This window comes from Vulpes lagopus, chromosome 3 (assembly GCF_018345385.1).
Source record: "Vulpes lagopus strain Blue_001 chromosome 3, ASM1834538v1, whole genome shotgun sequence".
Classification (NCBI taxonomy): Eukaryota; Metazoa; Chordata; class Mammalia; order Carnivora; family Canidae; genus Vulpes; species Vulpes lagopus.
This window is the reverse complement of record NC_054826.1, coordinates 67,904,037-67,921,368: the sequence shown is the minus strand read 5'-3', so window position 1 is coordinate 67,921,368 and position 17,332 is coordinate 67,904,037. Positions and strand designations below refer to the sequence as shown.

Genomic DNA, 17,332 nt, shown 5'->3' with positions numbered 1-17,332 from the left:
CAGAAATCAAGAGTTGGACACTTAACTGACTGAGCCACCCAGGCACCCCAATTTCCCAAACTTCTTTTTGTGCCTGAAATGCCCTCTCCCCAATCTCTCACCTGTTAACAGCCAGATGTGTTCCCTGGCACAAGTCTGAGAAACATTGGTTAACAGCTGAGACAGGGTAGATGGGCAGCGGAGGATAGAGTGCAGCCAGCAACTGCTACCTTTCAGCCTCCCCTAGAAGCCCAGACTTCTTTGCCTCAGCTGTTACTTGTGGGCCAACACCCCAAAAGGGAAGAAGGCAAACTTGATCCGATGGCAGTTTGAGTAGTCTGAAGGACTCCTGTCTTATGGCTGGCCTCTGTGTGCCACCAGGCTCTGTTTCTGGTTCAGAGACATGTAGCCCTGTGAGAGGCCACCTGCTGAAAGATAGGGCTAGCTTGATGCTGGAGATGTCCTTTCACCTCTGCATGGAGCCATCCTTCCCACTGCCCTGCTGTGTGGAGACTTGCGTCGAGCCAGTGGCTTCCTAGCTCTGGTTCCTGGCAGAAGATGCACACCTGCTGGCTGCAGTTAGAGTAGGAGGCTGTGGAAATTGGAAGGGGTTTATGTAAGACTTACTCTTCAGTCACATCCCTGTCCTGGGCATCTACCCTAGGATCACTCTCCTTCAGCAGCTATTGGGACAAGGTGCCGCAACACTGAGTTTCCGGCCATCTCTCTTCTCAAGCCTCCCAGCTAGCTTCTGGGAAGGGAGGGGACACAAGGCTCATGGCATGTCTTCAAAGTCATTGACAGAGTCAGGAAATGCCTGACTTTCTTTTGGCCTGCTTCTGGTGTCAGCTCTTTGGTTACCAAGAAACAAAAGCCCAGGTGAACTAGCTCAAGAAAGCACATGTACATTGTCATAAAGGCCGTCTCAACCAAACCTGAGCATCCTACCAGGACAGACATTCAAAGCATTCTCTTTAAAATCAGCAGTAAGACAGTATCACCTATTTCTATTTAGCATGGTCTTAAGTCTTAGGCAGTGTTTGAAAAGACAAAAAAAAAAAAAAATTAAAAATAGTAAAAAAGAAAAAAGAAAAGAGAACGAAATTAAAGACATAAGAATAAAAAAAGAGGAAGTAAAATTATCATTATTTGCAGATGTTAATTGTCTGTATGGGACACCAAAAATATCTAGACAAGTAATATCTATAACAAGAGGTTAGGGAGTTGTCTGGAGATAAGATACCAAAGCCAACTGTATTTCTATATATTGGCAATAATTAAAATAAAATAAAATAATTAAAATATGTAAATAAAATAATTAAAATAAAAAATAAAATATTTTTTAAATAAGCCTTTTATTTTAGAATACTTTTAGACTTACAGAAAAATTACAAAGATGGTACAGAGTGTTCCCATGTGTTGCTGACTCAGTTTTCCCCAGTGTTAACATCTCACGTTACTATGTTACAGGAAAGTGAAAAAAAAAAAAAAGACATCTATAGATGTGTGTGTGTGTGTGTGTGTGTGTGTGTGTGTGTATGTGTATATATATATATGAATATATACCATACCATCTATAATGGTAACAAAATCATAATACCTCAGAGTGAATCTAACAGAAGATACATAAAACAGGTATGCATAAAATTAAAATCTGACTGGAAAACCTCAAGGAAAGGGTATATAAGCATCTCAGGGCAACTCACAGACCTCAGGAGCAGGGGATTTGCCTGGGTCAAAGCACCAGAGCACTGAGCTCTGGGGGTTGAGGCAGCTAAGTCTCTCCTCCACTTGTCTCCATGTTCCTGACGTGTCATAACCCAGCCCAGTACCATTTTTTTTTCTCTTATTACCTGGGATTTCTTATGGAGGAGACTCCTTCTTGTGTTCTCAGAACACACTTCTTGTCTTAATCCCATACCATACACACATGGTGAATGAAGGAGTTCACCTTTCCAGGACTTTCAGAACTCAATGCTTTGCATAGCCCAATGTGATCCTTAACTCACAATTATTGGCCTCTAACCTCACAGGAATAAGGAAGGCCTCCACAATGCCAAAGAAATCCTGACCCGCCTGGGAGTGGAGCCATCTGATGACGACTGTATTTCAGTCCAGCACGTGTGTACCATTGTCTCATTTCGCTCCGCAAACCTGGTGGCTGCAACGCTGGGCGCCATCTTGAACCGCCTTCGAGATAACAAGGGCACACCCAGGCTGCGGACCACGGTTGGTGTCGACGGGTCTCTTTACAAGACGCACCCACAGTGAGTCTGCCCTTTGCTATCATTGGCACTCAGTGCCCATCTGGGCTCAGGACCTTCTCCAAAGGTCAGACTTTTGCACCCAGTGAACGTCTTTGGCATACAAGACAATACCAGGTTCTGGGCAGAGAGGTCAGAATTGCTCACTTGAGAAGTATCTGGCCCTCAGCCAGTTCTCCTGGTGTTGCTTCTGTACTGTCACTTTTCCTTATTTCATAAGTCTTATTAGAGACCTCTGTAGCTGCCAGGAACACTGGATGGGATGTGTCTGTATCTTAAATTCTCTTACTTATTCCTATTTCATCAGTGACCTTCATTCTTACTACAGCTTGGGTCATAGGTACAATGCCCACATTCTTATTTTAGAAGCTTCTGTAAAAGGCCCCACAACCCTCAGACATGCCTTTTTTAAACGGGCGACTTGTTGATGCTTTGTATCCGAGAGCCAGAAGGAGGTACAAATTGTAAGTGGTCCCTACTGGTGATGAGGGGCTCATCACCATGCTGCCTTCTTGTGTATTGAACAGCTTAGCTGCAAAAGCCATTTGTGGTACCAAGAATATGGTGGGTACATTTTTAAAAGGCTAAAGATGAAAATCTGAATCTTTATATACTAACTTTTAACAATAGCTGCCTATGACATGATTTTTTGCACAGGACCTCAGATATTTGGCCATTGTATCTACGAAGTACATGTGAAGTGGCCCTGTGGTACCTTCACACCCAGTTCTAGTAACAGTTAAATGAATGTTGACTTACATGGAAATCATCCTGTTACTGAGAGGATAGGGTGTGAGCTCGTTACACATTCTTATCTGTTAGGTTCATAATTTTATTTCTTTGTATTTTTAAAGTATTTGTAAAATTTTTCATAATGAAACTAGCTATCTTTTTTGGGGGGTGGACGGTTTCTTGGCAGATGTTTGGATAAGAAAGGGATTTGCAACGTGACATTAAAAAAAATGTTTTTTAATTGCAGTAAAATACACACTATAGAATTTACTATCCTGACCATTTCTGAGTGTATGGTACTAAGTATATTCACACAGTTTTGCAACCATCACCACTAGCCACCACCAGAGCTCTTCATCTATGATTATCACATGCAAAAAAAAATAAGTAACTTTGATCAAATGTGTTTTATTTCAGAAGTAACATGTATTTGGTATAGAAACTTTAGATAGTTCAAAAACTTACAAAGAGAATAGAAGTTATTTTTTAATTCTATCCCCTGGCATTGATCACTGTTAATATTTTGGGGCTTTGGTTTCCCTGTTTCCTTTGGCAGGCAACCTTTCATACTTATGACAGACCGTAAACTTTGAGGAGGTTCAGTGTTCTCACTGAGTCCTAAAGCCCTCTTCTAGCCCATAAAGGATGTCCAGACCCTTGGGGGCAGAGGGAAAGGCAAGTGAATAAAAAAACAAAAAAAACAAAAAAACAAGAGTGATTATTTATGGCACCTGTCCTCAACCCCAGTAGCCAATCCAAGCAATTGATGATCTCATTTGGTTGCTCCCACACCCCTATCTGCCAGATACCGTCAATCCTCATGGACTTCGGGGTCAAGTGACAGGCCCAAGGTCACCTGATGTGGAAGTAGCAGAGCTTGCCCTTGTCTCCGGAGCTTTCTGACTTCCAACCACAGGGTTCTGGATGACTGCTGTTATCTCCTTGTCATGGTGAAGGACAGAAGCCCTTTCAAGCCCTGAATTTTCTGTATTTGACACTCATGAAACAAGGCGAATCTTTTTTGTCATGTGTGACTATGGACTATTTCATTTTTTTTTTAAACTTCTCTGCATTTGCCAGCTTTTCTACAGCGCATGCATGGTGCCCTGTGTCATGAGAAAATCAAGTACAGAACATGGAATTTAGGTGTGAGGAAAAGGAAGGGGAACTGAGGTCCCTGACAGATGGCTCCTCTAACTATTGTGGCATGCTCCCCTCGCAGGTATGCCCGGCGTTTCCACAAGACTCTCAGGCGCTTGGTCCCCGACTCCGATGTGCGCTTCCTCCTCTCTGAGAGCGGCAGCGGCAAGGGGGCCGCCATGGTCACTGCGGTGGCCTACCGCCTGGCCGAGCAGCACCGGCAGATAGAGGAGACCCTGGCCCACTTCCGCCTCACCAAGGATATGCTGCTGGAGGTGAAGAAGAGAATGCGGACCGAGATGGATATGGGCCTGAGGAAGCAGACGCACGAAAAGGCCGTGGTGAAGATGCTGCCCTCCTTTGTCCGGAGCACTCCAGACGGGACCGGTGAGGGCCTCTGCTGGGGGCCAGTGCACCTCTCTGGCGTCTCCCCACTGGTGACCGAGTGGGGCTGCAGGAAAGTCGCATCTCCAGTGGATGCGTTTATTTTGGCAAGAACTAGAAACCCACTCACAACCTGGGTTTTCCATTTTTACCAATTATTTGCCACACCTGTTGACTCTGGACACATGACTTTCTTTCCCTAGGTCAAGCCCCCCAGGCAAGCACCATCACTAAAACCACAGTCCTGCTCAGAATCAGAAAGTATTCTTAAAAGAATGACTGGGACAGTCCTACAGTACTGGGATTACAGTAGGGTCTCTTACAAGCAGATGAACCAGCAGAAGGATAGATAACCCAGTGCACCCTTCCTAAGTCCTAACAGGTTGCACGGGAGGTAGACAAGGAGGCCTGGGGCTCCAGGCAGATTGGAGAACAGAGTCCAGCCCCTGGGACGCCTGGGTGGCTCAGCAGTTGAGTGTCTGCCTTTGGCTTAGGGTGTGATCCCAGAGTCCTGGGATCGAATCCCACTTCAGGCTCCCAGTGAGGAGCCTGCTTCTCCTTCTGCCTGTGTCTCTGCCCCCCCCCCCCTCTCTCTGTCTCTTATGAATAAATAAATAAACTCTTAAAAAAAAAAAAAAAGAATGCAGCCCCTAAGGCTGACCTTGCTGAGTGCTATGGAGACTCTGAGGGGTTCTTGGGTGAGTCCTTGAAATTCTCTTTGTGGTATAAATTATGTCCTATGTGTGAGTTACTTATTATTGTGTTGTATCATCACATTATAAACCACCCTCAAACCTAGTGGCTTAAAATAGCAACCACTTCTTATTGCTCCTCTGGGCCAGGCACAGCTGGTCTCTGCTGGACACATTCATGAGTCTGCAGTCACTGGACTGCTTAGAGGCCTCACTCACACATCTAGCAGTTGGCACTCAGCAAGGGTACAGGAGTGCCTGGCCACATGTCTCACCCTCCAGCAGGCCACCGGGCTTGTTCAAGTGGTAGCAGCAGGGTCTGTAAAAAAGAGGAAGGATTTCAGAGCCTCTTGGAGACCTGTGCTGGGGACCGGCTTAGCTTTGCTTTTGCCACACTCTGTCGGCCAAAGCGAGTCATAAGGCTGGGCCAGAGCCAAGGGGAGGAGAAACAGACTCCATCTTTTGAGGGGAAGAACTGCAAAGTCACTTTGCAAAGGAAAAGTAGAAGGAAGAAAATGTGCACATTTTTACAGTCTACACATTGACATCAAGTACTAATTTTGGTGTGAGCTTCCCTAAAATCGGGTCACTGTTGCCCTGCTTTTTAGTAACCCTGGAGAATTTTGTTTGTTGGCTTATTGTGAGGTGGTTTGTCCATGGGTCTTTTGTCCTGCTAGCGTGGCTCAAAGATCATGGTGGTCAGTGAGTGAGTTGCCCACCCTCCCTGAGCTGGAGCCGTGTGCTGGAGGGAGCAGAAGCCAAAGCTTCTCCCCTCTATTTAATATAGGGGCTCGAGTCTTGGGGTTACTGGCTACCAAGAGACACTTTGCTGTTTTTGATGATCTTTCTGTTCTTGACTGTGATAGAGCATGGTGACTTCTTGGCCCTTGATCTTGGAGGAACAAATTTCCGTGTCCTACTGGTGAAAATCCGCAGTGGGAAAAAGAGAACGGTGGAAATGCACAACAAGATCTATGCCATTCCCATTGAAATCATGCAGGGCACTGGGGAAGAGGTGAGACAGTTTTGCTTTTATACCATGATGGCACACGTGTGTCACCTGTCCAGTGGCATTGGGTCCCCCCAAACCTGCCACGTGGTGCACCCAGCTATGCAGCTGTGTCCTCATGGCCTCAAAGCATCAGGCACCTTCCGCAAAGCTGGGCTTATGATGCTTGGGGGGCTGCAAAGTTCCTGGAGGGGTACTTGTTCTGTGCATGTGTGTATGTAGTTGTGCACTTGTACATGTGAGCTGAAATCATGAAACCAGAGAGCACGGTAATCCCTTCTTTTCTCCTATAGCTGTTTGACCACATCGTCTCCTGCATCTCTGACTTCCTGGACTACATGGGCATCAAAGGACCCAAAATGCCTCTGGGCTTTACGTTCTCATTTCCCTGCAAGCAGACAAGCTTGGACGCGGTAAGACTCTTTCCCCTAGGCACGGGGCAGCGCGGACTCCTGGGGTCTCCTTCAGCCTCCACTCAGTGTCGGGAGTGGCTCACATGTCACAGTGGGTTGACCCAGGCTTTATTTTAAGCTCTTAAGAGCCTTCTCTGTTTGTTATCATTTGGAGTACCCACCTCCTCTGGGAAGCCTCCTGGTCCTGTAGGTGAAAATATCTCAGCCTCTACCCCATGTTCCCTCTTCCTTCGAGTATTAATTGCAGCACTTTTCCCATGTTTTTAGTGATTGTCTCTTTTCTGTTGTGTCCGGTGCTCCTTGAGCTAGGGCCTGTGTCCACCCTCCTCCCACCCCACCCTACCCCATACTTACTTAATAAATGCTCAATAAATGGAATGAAACAGGGTCTCCAGGGCCAGGGCTTGAGCACCTGCAGAATACTGAGTGCTGTGTACAGAGCTGAAGGTGACAGTTGCCCGCCTCAGGGGGCCAACAGTCTAATGGAAGATCCCAGCCTTATGTGCGCAGCTCGGCACTGGGCTGAGGGCTCAGGGCTGAGGGTGGCAGGTTGGTGGGGTTATGCTGGGCAGAGGGAACTGATTGTGCAGAGTCACAGAGGCAGGACGGAGCCTGTCATGCTAGAGTAGTCACAAGTGCTTCCTTGTGTCACCGGTGGGGGTGTGGCCAGGGAGGAGCCCTGGAGTAGCATTTGATCACAAAGAGCCTTGGGCCAGGATTTAAGGCAAATGATTGGCAGGCAGCACCTAGGAGGCTAGGTAGGGTCACTTGCTTCTGGAAGCCAGTTAATCAAGTCACTGTGCTGGCTTGGGGTGTTGTCCTCTTAAGCTCTTTTATACCTCAGCAGTTAGATCCAAATACATTTGTGCTCTGTAGTTTTTAAAGGTCTGCATTTTTTTAAGGGGTTCGCTTGTACTGTCACCTGTATTCATTGTAGTGAGTACACGCCCAGCCAATGTATAACTTCATTCAAACCAAAAGTTTACTTTAGGCAGTATCAGGCGTTACTAAAAATTTGCATTTCTCCATTTATGCTATTGGCAGACTATTCCTTAGGGGAACTAGTTGGTTTTACCAGGGGCTGCACCATTATCCTCTGAAGCCTCAGTTTCTTCATCTGTGAAATGCGAATTATCCACTAGACTGTGGTGGGTGTTGGGGATGGTGAGGAGGGGACAGGCTGGTGCAGAGGACCCCTTGTATGTTAGTCCTTTGTGCCTGAGATGCTCTAACATAGTCTCATTGCAGATTCTCAGCAGATGTTTACTCAGGAGGGAGGGAGGGAAACTTTACATTCTGCCCAGAAGGGCTAATTACACAGGACTCTCCTGGTACCTTACCTGTTTCAGGGAATCTTGATCACCTGGACGAAGGGTTTTAAGGCGACTGACTGCGTGGGGAACGACGTAGCAACGTTACTAAGGGAAGCGATAAAAAGGAGAGAGGTAACTATGGAAAGGATGTTTTTAAAAATCTTCACTGTTTTGGGGATGGTGGGATCATAAAAACTGGCTGTAAAGAATTGAAGCACAGAAGTGTGTGCCCAGGGTCTGAAGATTCTCTGGACTGTCAGCAGTAATTTGGAGGTGGACGGTATTGTGTTGTTGAAGGATGGTTTTAGAAAAGTAAAATCATGACTTTTATAATGCCTGAAACAGAGACAAGCAGCCCCCAGCAGCCAGGCATGGCTTGGCACAGCCAGTCGGCCTTGGGGACCTCCTGGTGACCACGAAGCTTCTCTCCATAACTCTGATGGAAAATAGACAAGAAGAAAACAAGTCTGTACTGACATCAGAACTCAGCACACACTCAGGGAATTGCCCTGCTTCCGGACCATGTCCAGTCCAGAGCAAGCCCCACTTTGAGCCCTCCCTATGACCACCACCTCAGGCTCAAAGCCCACATTAGTGCTTTCTAGCACGTTCCAAACACCCCGGGAGATGTGTCACCTGTGTTGTAACCAGTCACTGTGCCCAGCTCTCTTTGACTACAGGTTTGTTTCTGGTGGTGTTTGGCTGGAGGAGATTGACAAAATATAACATGAAAAATTCCAGAGACTTTACTTATTAATGAGGGAATTAGGTTAAAAAAAAAAAAGTTCAAATGCCTCTAGTTCCAAAGAGCAGACAAACGAGTCAGCAGTGGGAAAGGCTGACACGAATAGGATTTTGACAGAGGGGCTGATTGCACCTGGAAGAGTACGTGAGACAACTTACATCCTGCTGGAAAGAAACCTGCTGACCTACCTTTGCCCATTGCACAACTCTTAATGGTAGCATTCTTCCGATTTATGTTCTGTGCATATACCGACTCACACGTACGCGCATCATATGATGGGAATGCTCCCGTATGTGCTCTATTACAACTTGCTTATTCCATTTAATGTGAAACCGGCATCTTGCCATGTCACCACACAGAGATCAACCTCCCTCTTTTCAGCGGTGTCACGGCATTGCAGTGTTTGCTGGAACTCGTGTTTTACACAGCCCCCTTTGATCTATATTTCTGGCCCACGTGAGCCATGAAGTAAGTATCTGTGTGTACCTACATGGCTATTTCAGAAGGACAGATTCTGAGGAATGGATTTGGCATTGGTGTTTGCCTTCTGGAAGGCTGTAACACTCTAAACTCCCCGAGAAAGAGAGTTGTTTGGCCATAGTCCCTTGTTTTTTTCTCCCTTCACCAGATTGGTCCAGGCTGCTTCTCTGGTACTCAGCATCATCTGTGAAATGGGTAGAATGCTACCTTTCTATAGATCTCCAGTGTCAGATACATCATTAATAGTAGTTTTAGTAGTTTAGTTAGTGAAGGAGTATTAATTGCCTTTTTAAAGGTTGGTAAGGAAACTTTTTCTGGTGATGTGTCAGGCAGTGCCATCCCTTCCTAAAGTTGTATCTCTTTCTTTCCAAAGGAATTTGACCTGGATGTGGTGGCTGTGGTCAATGACACGGTGGGCACCATGATGACCTGTGCTTATGAGGAGCCTACATGCGAGGTTGGGCTCATCGTAGGTAGGTGTTCTGGAAAGTCTGTCTCTCTCGGGCAGGGAAGGCTGGGTTGTCCTGTTCTGTGGGGCCTCAAGCCAGCAGCTCATTTCTCTGTATGGGACACTATGTCTGTCCCTCTTGTCTGGTCACCACCTCCAGAGTTTGGACCGAGGATGCAGAGCTATCCTGGTGGCTTTCTGTTCCCCAACACTCACCCCAGGGCTTATGACTAGAGCTGTCTAGGAGCGAGGCCCCAAATGGCTCACACAGCTTGGGTGGACAGGGTGGGAGTACCTGGGGCTGGGCTGGCCATTGGGACAACTACTGGGCTCAGTGGGAGGGCCACCAGGCAGGTATTGTGGGGTGGGAGCCTATGACTGGGGAGGCAACAGAGTCCTCCTTCTCCCTTGACTGTGGGAAAGGGCCAGAGAGTAGTCTTGAGCACCGTTTTGCCTTTGGCAGCCACTTTAGTGAGATGCAGAGAGGTTGGCTCTGTAGGTTGTTCCCTTATAGTCCAAACACACTAGGAGTCTGGGCCTGAGAGCATGGTATTCTGGAAGCACATCAACTAGGGCAGTGAGAAGACCATTTGTCCAGCTGAGCCTGCTCCTGGTGTCAGGATGCTGGGAGAAGGCCCCGTTTCCTGGCCAACCTCTGCAGGCTCTCCCTGGGCAAGGTGGGGTGACAGCCCTGATGTGCAGACCCTTTGCCAGGTGTCTAGGAGATGGGGATAAAGCTCCTGCAGGCTGCCTTCCTGGTGCCTGGAATACCCTTTCATTTGTTAAGACATGTTTGGCTCCTGAGAACATTCTGAAAACTGGGGAACAGCTGCAGGTGTAAGGTTTGGGGGCCTGGCTCTGGGGCTATTTTGTTTCCTCCTTTATTTTGCAAAGCTTTCTTTCGTTACCTAGCCAGCCCCACTCCTCTGCTTATGAGTGGCCTTAGGTGTGACATGCAAATCCAGAGTGACACAGCACATTCCCCACTGGAGGTCAGGCCTGGCCTTCCTGCCTAATTCAGGGCTGCCTGATTAGCTGTTCCTGGCACCGGGTAAGCGAGCAAAGTGGAGGTGCTCCCAGTTCCTGCTGCATTCACACCCACTTTCTCCTTCCTCCCTCTATCCATCTCTTTGCTCCCAGTGCCCTTTGGCAAGAAGTAGGATTTATGTGTTTTGGCTTTCTGTGCACCCCTGGCCATTTCTGGGGCTCCTCTTCTCTCAGTTTCACACTTTGGGGTAAAAGGGAGCTGAGAAAACAGAAACACAAAACAATCCAGTTACACAGTGAGAAGCATCCATGAATTCTACTTAAGTTTATTTAAAAAGAATGAAACCAATCCAGGCCCTTTTGGTCTGGCCAGTGGGGATTGCCTTGTATCCCCCAAGGGTGCTGAAAGTTGGTCTGCATCCCACCTGAGGGCTGGGTTGGTGGTGCTCTGGGGCCTGGTTACAGGAAGTGTGGACCTGCCAGCATGTTAGAAATGCAGAGTCTCAGGCCCCACCCCAGAATCTGCATCTTAACAAGCTCCCCAGGGGACTGAGGTGCATATTAAAATATCTGGGGGAAGTATTCCTTTGTTAAATGGTTGGTTTTAAATTTTGTAGTCCATTTACCAAGACAAGGCCAGTGACCACAGGGGCTTGGATGTCATGGCGATTGAAACTGTTGTGCACGTTTTGGAGTGCTTTCCTCTCAGTTTCCACACTCAGCTTCTCATGGATGAGAACAGCAAACAGTTGGTGGTCCTACCCCAATCCTTGCTGGTCCACAGCCTGGGGAGTTCAGGGAGGGAAAGCAGAGGACTCTGAACCGCTGGAAACCATATGTCAGGTTGTATGTGTGTAGAGTGTGTGCATCCAGAGGAATATCCCTTTTCCCTTTTCTCAGAAGAATCATCAGTTTTTCAAAGAGGTCTGTGACATCAAAATGGTGAGGAACTGTCTCCCTTTGAAAGGCACCACTGACATGATCAAGACACTGGCCTTCTCTGAACTAACTGTGGGCTTCATTCTGAAACACTTGGGAGGGTGGACTGGGCAGGCTAGTCCATGACCATGTTCAATCAGTAAAGATAAGCAGACATCCACCGTGTGATAGTAGACAACCCCCCAATGTAGTGTTTTATAGATATGCATGTAGTTTGGAGAGAGAGAGAAGAGAAATATCCTTCCAATCTGAATATTGCCTAAACTTTTGCCATTGAAGACGTAGCTCTGTTGTCAGACTGCCTTCTATTAAAATAAACAGAGCCTTGTCCGGGCAGTTAAACACACGAGACTCTGGATATTGACATCTTAGTATAAAGTAAGTTGATCACATGCTCTCTGGATAGTTTAACACTGACTCTCCTTTTCTATTTCAAGGTTTTCCTGGAAAACATTAGGAAAGGAAAGCTATTTTGTTATTAGTCTCAAAAACACATCCCCTGTCTGTGGAATCCCAGGCAGGCTCCAGGCCCTCCCTGCTACCCCGGGCATGGTGGCACAGCCATCCATTTCCCACCTTGTGTCCCGTAGGGACTGGCAGCAATGCTTGCTACATGGAAGAAATGAAGAATGTCGAGATGCTGGAGGGGAATGATGGGCGGATGTGTATCAACATGGAGTGGGGTGCCTTCGGGGACAACGGGTGTCTAGATGATATCAGAACAATCTACGACAGACTGGTGGATGAATATTCTCTAAACGCTGGGAAACAAAGGTAACTGTGCTTGGTGGAGGAAGACACATATGGTGGTAGGACGTTGAGGCTGTAAGGCTGTATTTTGCCTGTTAAAATAGAAGAAGTTTCTAGTAGGGGTGGAGTCTGGACAGAAGCTTAGTCCCTCAGATTCCCTCCTGACTTTGGTTTTGGCTCACGGAGAGCAGATAACCAGAAGGATGTGCCCCCAATGTGGTACACGTGGGACCAGGTTGATGTCCTGGCCAGGTGCCTTTCTCTGTCTAGGAGTATGCCTAGAGGACAGGGTGGCAGCAGCCACACTACTTCCCTCAGTGACTGTGATCATCCTGGAACATTCTGGTCTTTCTATTGCTCTGTGTTTCTTCCTCAACAGACTAATAGAAAGCTCTTGGTCAGCAGGTTTTTGTTTTGTTTTAGTGGAAGTAAAACATACTTGTCAAAGGGCAAAGTGAATTAGGATGTGGCCAGTGGGGGCTTCGGCTCTGTTCATCCTCCCCCATCCTCCCACACCACCTCGTGGCTTTTTAGAGCCTGGGTCTTAGACACCGTGCCTGGGCTGGCAGTCTCTGTTCTCCCTGCAGAGAGACAGATGACTCCTTGTCTCAGGCTCCCAGGACTCAGGCCATCCTCTGCCATCGCCAGGATGAATTGGTCTGAGCTGTGTCCTCAGGAGCAGAAAGGATGGGGGAGTTGGCACCTCCCAAATAAGAGTTGTTCTCCAGCCACCCTCAAGATTTATGCCTTTTTCCAGATATACCTACATGTCATTTACTTAATGTTTTTAAGTCAGTTTATATTTTTTTTACTTAAATTTAACAAGAGAGGAACAAAAGGGGAAACCAGTATTACCATAAATAGATGATAATCATAAAATGAATATAGCAAAGATCAGTGTCATTCGATTGCCTACCATAGGCTCGAAATGAAGACCTCCTGGGTTGTAGGGAAGCAGCGGGCAGTGGAAGGGGCTGGAGCCCCATCAGCACTGCACCGAGGTGGTCTCCTTGATGGTGTCAGAAGGACTGGTTGGGAGCTGATAATAGTAGCATAATCTTGTGTTTTTCCTATGGAGCACCTGAGATCTTTTGGAGTGTCCAGTGGACTCTTCCCAGCCTGGGGACACTGGGACTGGAGCATGGCAAGGGCAGGAGACAAGCCCCAGGAATAGGCTGCCCTCAGGAGTGTGGTAGCCACCTGAACCCTCCAGCCTGGGTGGCTTCATCGCTGTGCTGGGGCTTGACCAGTACTCTGGGCTTTCTCAAAACCTTCCAGAAATCTAGTAGAAACTTTCTCCTCATTGTCTTCTTGTCCCTTTAAGAGTCAGACCAGTTGTTTGCTTATTCTGCAGATATTTATTGAGCACTGGACTGAGAGCCTAGCACTGCACTGTGCTAGACCCTGGGCCTCAAAGCTGAGCAGGACACATGTTCCAGGCTCTCTAGGCTTTTGCTTCAGGGCCAAGAGAGGCAGTGTGCCCGTGTGCCTTGTGACAGAGAAGGGAGGGTGTCTGGGTGCCTGAGAGAGGCAGATGGAACCCGGTCAGGGGGAGGAGGACAGGTTTTTTGGAGGAAAGTTTTGAGCTGAGAGCTGGAGTGGGCTTCTGCGGGCAAAGGTAGGAAGTCTGGCCACGAGGGAGACAGTCCTGCAGTTAGATGTGAGTGCTGGTGATGTGGGTTCTGATCCTGGGGAGGGTTAAGGATCCCTTTGCCCTTCCTGGCCTCCCTCTGCCTCTGCTGAGAGCGCAGGGCTGGGTGTGCAGGTGGTGGTGATCTCAAGGGGCAGGAAGACGCCCGGGACTACTGGAAGACCAAAGGCTACACATAGATACCAGCCTCTGCTCCTGTTTTCAGGTTCGAGAAGATGATTAGTGGTATGTACCTGGGGGAGATTGTCCGCAACATCTTGATTGACTTCACCAAGAAGGGGTTCCTCTTCCGAGGGCAGATCTCTGAGACACTGAAGACTCGGGGCATCTTTCAGACCAAATATCTTTCCCAGATTGAGAGGTGAGTGATGAGGGGTGTCCCCGCAGATCTGTTAGAGGTCCATGTGGCCAGGGGATCAGTATGGGCGTGGAGGCCTCTCATGGGATGTTTTATCATTTGTGAGGGGTTCCCCCCACATCTGGAGTAGTAGGCCATGAGCAGCTAGCTACAGATTGAAATAATATAATTTCATTATAAATAATTTTCCTTCTCTTCATTCTTTATGTTGGAGCATTATGTGTATTTGTTGGAAGTCTTGTGTATAAGTAAAGTTGTATGGACTCCATTTCAGGATAAAGGTGCATTACAGATACTAATGTCAAAGGGCACTGAGACCAGCAGAGCCAAGAGGTCTAGTCCCACCTGCATTCATCTGAAAGGCAGGCTGGGATTGGGCTGTTGGTCACCCAGTGAGTGAGCCCCACAAGTTGCTTTGTCTTCTTCCCGTTTTCTTCTTTGCTGTGATTGCTTCATCCCTGCCTTTGCCTCTTCCATGGTGAACTATGAGAAGAGGGCAGGGTGCTCTGCAAAAGCAAAAACCACCTTGTTTTTAGAATGGTCATAAAAGCAATATAATGTGGGCCACGCTGGAGCCTGCTCATCGCTTTCCCCCATGTCTATATCTGTAACTTGTTTTTTGTTTGTTTGTTTTAAAGATTTTATTTATTTATTCATGAGAGGCAGAGAGAGGGGGGCAGAGACACAGGCAGAGGAAGAAGCAGGCTCCATGCAGGAAGCCCAACATGGGACTCGATACCAGGTCTCCGGGATCACACCCTGAGCCAAAGGCAGATGCTCAACTGCTGAGCCACCCAGGCATCCCTGTATCTGTAACTTGTACGTCAAACTCACTGCCCACCAGAACCCAAGCAGTGAAGTGCTAGCAGCAGACACAAGGCCCCAGCGCACTGGCCCTGGTGGGCCTGAGTGCACCGGGTAGTAGCATTTCACCGCAGCTTGGAAGGAAGAGGCTGTCACAGCTGGTGCTGGGTGCTCATTTACAGACCAGGAAACAAGTTCTCCCCTCTTTCTGTCATTTCAAATGCAACCAAGAGCTGAGTGGTCAAAATAGGAGCCATAGAAGAACTAGAAGAAAATATTGAATTTAACATTTTTTAAGTGTCAAATATACATAACATGAAATTTACCATTGTTACTATTTTGACATCTATGGTTCAGTGGTATTAAGTACATTCACAGTGCTGTGTAACCATCACCACTGTTCACTTCCAGAACTTTTACATCACCCTGAACTACCCTACCCCTTAAACAGCAACTCCCCATCCCCCCAGTCCCTGGCACCCACCCTTCTACTTTGTGTCTCTTTGGATTTGACTATTCTACACACCCATGTAAGTGGAATCATACAGTTTTTGTCTTTTTGTAACTGGCTTATTTTACTTGGCATAGCATTCTCAAGGTTCATCCATGTACAACATGGATGTGTGTCAGAATTTCTTTCCATTTTAAGGATGAATAATACTCTATGTATAGATCATATTTTGTTTATCCATCTGTCTGTCCTTGGACACTTGCGTTGCCTCCACCTTTTGGCTACAGTGAATAATGCTGCTATGAACATGAGGATAAAATACACGATTGAGTCCTGCTTGCAATTCTTTGGGGGTAAATACCTGTACGTGGAATTGCTAGATTAGATGTAATTTTATTTTTAATATTTGAGGAACCACTACACTGCTTTCCACAGTGGCTGCACCATTTTACACTGCCACCCGTGGTACACACCAGGGTTCGATATCTCCACATCTTTGCCCAACACTTGTTTTCTGTTGTTGTTGTTTTTTTTTTGTTTTTTTTTTTTTTACAGATTTTATTTATTTATTTGAGAGAGAGAGTGCGCACACTAGCAAGGCGGTGGGGCAGAAGGAGAGGGAGAAACAGACTCCCTGCTGAGCAGGGGGCCCGATGCAGGGCTTGATCCCAGGATCCTGAGATCATTACCTGAGTCTAACCAAAGAAACCCAAGCACCCCTGTTTTTTAAATTATAGCTATCCTAATGGGTATGAAGTAGTGGGAAAGGTCTTTTTAAGAATAAGAGCAACAGGGATCCCTGGGTGGCGCAGCGGTTTGGCGCCTGCCTTTGGCCCGGAGCGTGATCCGGGAGACCCTGGATCGAATCCCACGTCAGGCTCCCGGTGCATGGGGCCTGCTTCTCCCTCTGCCTGTGTCTCTGCCTCTCTCTCTCTGTGTGTGTGACTATCATAAATAAATAAAAAAAAAAAATTAAAAAAAAAAAAGAATAAGAGCAACATTAATTATACTGGAATTTAAAAATAAAATGAAAGCAAAGCAAGAAAGAAAAAAAATTGCCAAATTAAAAAAAATATTTATTCGTAAGAGACAGAGAGAGAGAGGCAGAGACATGGGCAGAGGGAGAGGCAGGCTCCCTGCAGGGAGCCTGATACAGAACTCGATTCCAGAACCCTGGGATCACGCCCTGAGCCAAAGGCAGATGCTCAACCACTGAGCCACCTGGGGATCCCCAAAATTGCCAAATTTAGCTTCTGTAAGTTAAAAAAAAATTGGCAATAAACCTGAGGCAAATAGCAAGCTATGGAAACCATTCGCATTATATATGCAAGCACTGGGCAGCAGAGTGCTGGGCAGTGGGCAGGGGCTTCGACAGAGCTGGTCTTGAGACCTGCTGTGTGCTTTGAGTGAGTTACTCAGTGCTCCCAGCCTCAGTCTCCTCATCTTGAAAATGGAGGTAACCGTACACACATCGGTGGGCTGTTAGGGGGAAATGAAGTGATGTATGTGAAGCATTTGTCACATGCTACATCCTTCAGAAAGGCTGGCTGCTCTTACCATCCTTGCCATCACTGTTGGTCATTGTCCTCTCTTTCCATTCAATAAGATCAAGACAAATATCCCAAGAGAATAACAAGTCTTGCCATAATAGTAGCTCATATGGGCAATAAGCAAAATTTTTTGAAAAAAGTCTTTCTCTCAAATAGAGAAGGATACAAACCACACTGCAGCATGATGCCATTACTACTTTTTTTTTAAGTTTATTTTTTTAGTAATCTCTATATACCCAACGT

At 47.0% G+C, this 17,332-nt stretch overlaps 1 protein-coding gene across 1 annotated transcript in view; it reads left to right on the top strand.

Annotated features, from left to right (window-relative positions):
* Window positions 1–17,332, top strand: part of HK1 (hexokinase 1) — a 66,635-nt gene that overhangs the window by 45,677 nt on the left and 3,626 nt on the right. Inside the window, exons 9-16 of the mRNA XM_041748461.1 lie at window positions 2,013–2,246; window positions 4,198–4,502; window positions 6,058–6,206; window positions 6,494–6,613; window positions 7,963–8,058; window positions 9,525–9,624; window positions 12,116–12,299; window positions 14,132–14,287. Of these exons, the coding sequence (XP_041604395.1) occupies window positions 2,013–2,246; window positions 4,198–4,502; window positions 6,058–6,206; window positions 6,494–6,613; window positions 7,963–8,058; window positions 9,525–9,624; window positions 12,116–12,299; window positions 14,132–14,287 (1,344 nt within the window). The remainder of the gene's footprint in view (window positions 1–2,012; window positions 2,247–4,197; window positions 4,503–6,057; window positions 6,207–6,493; window positions 6,614–7,962; window positions 8,059–9,524; window positions 9,625–12,115; window positions 12,300–14,131; window positions 14,288–17,332) is intronic.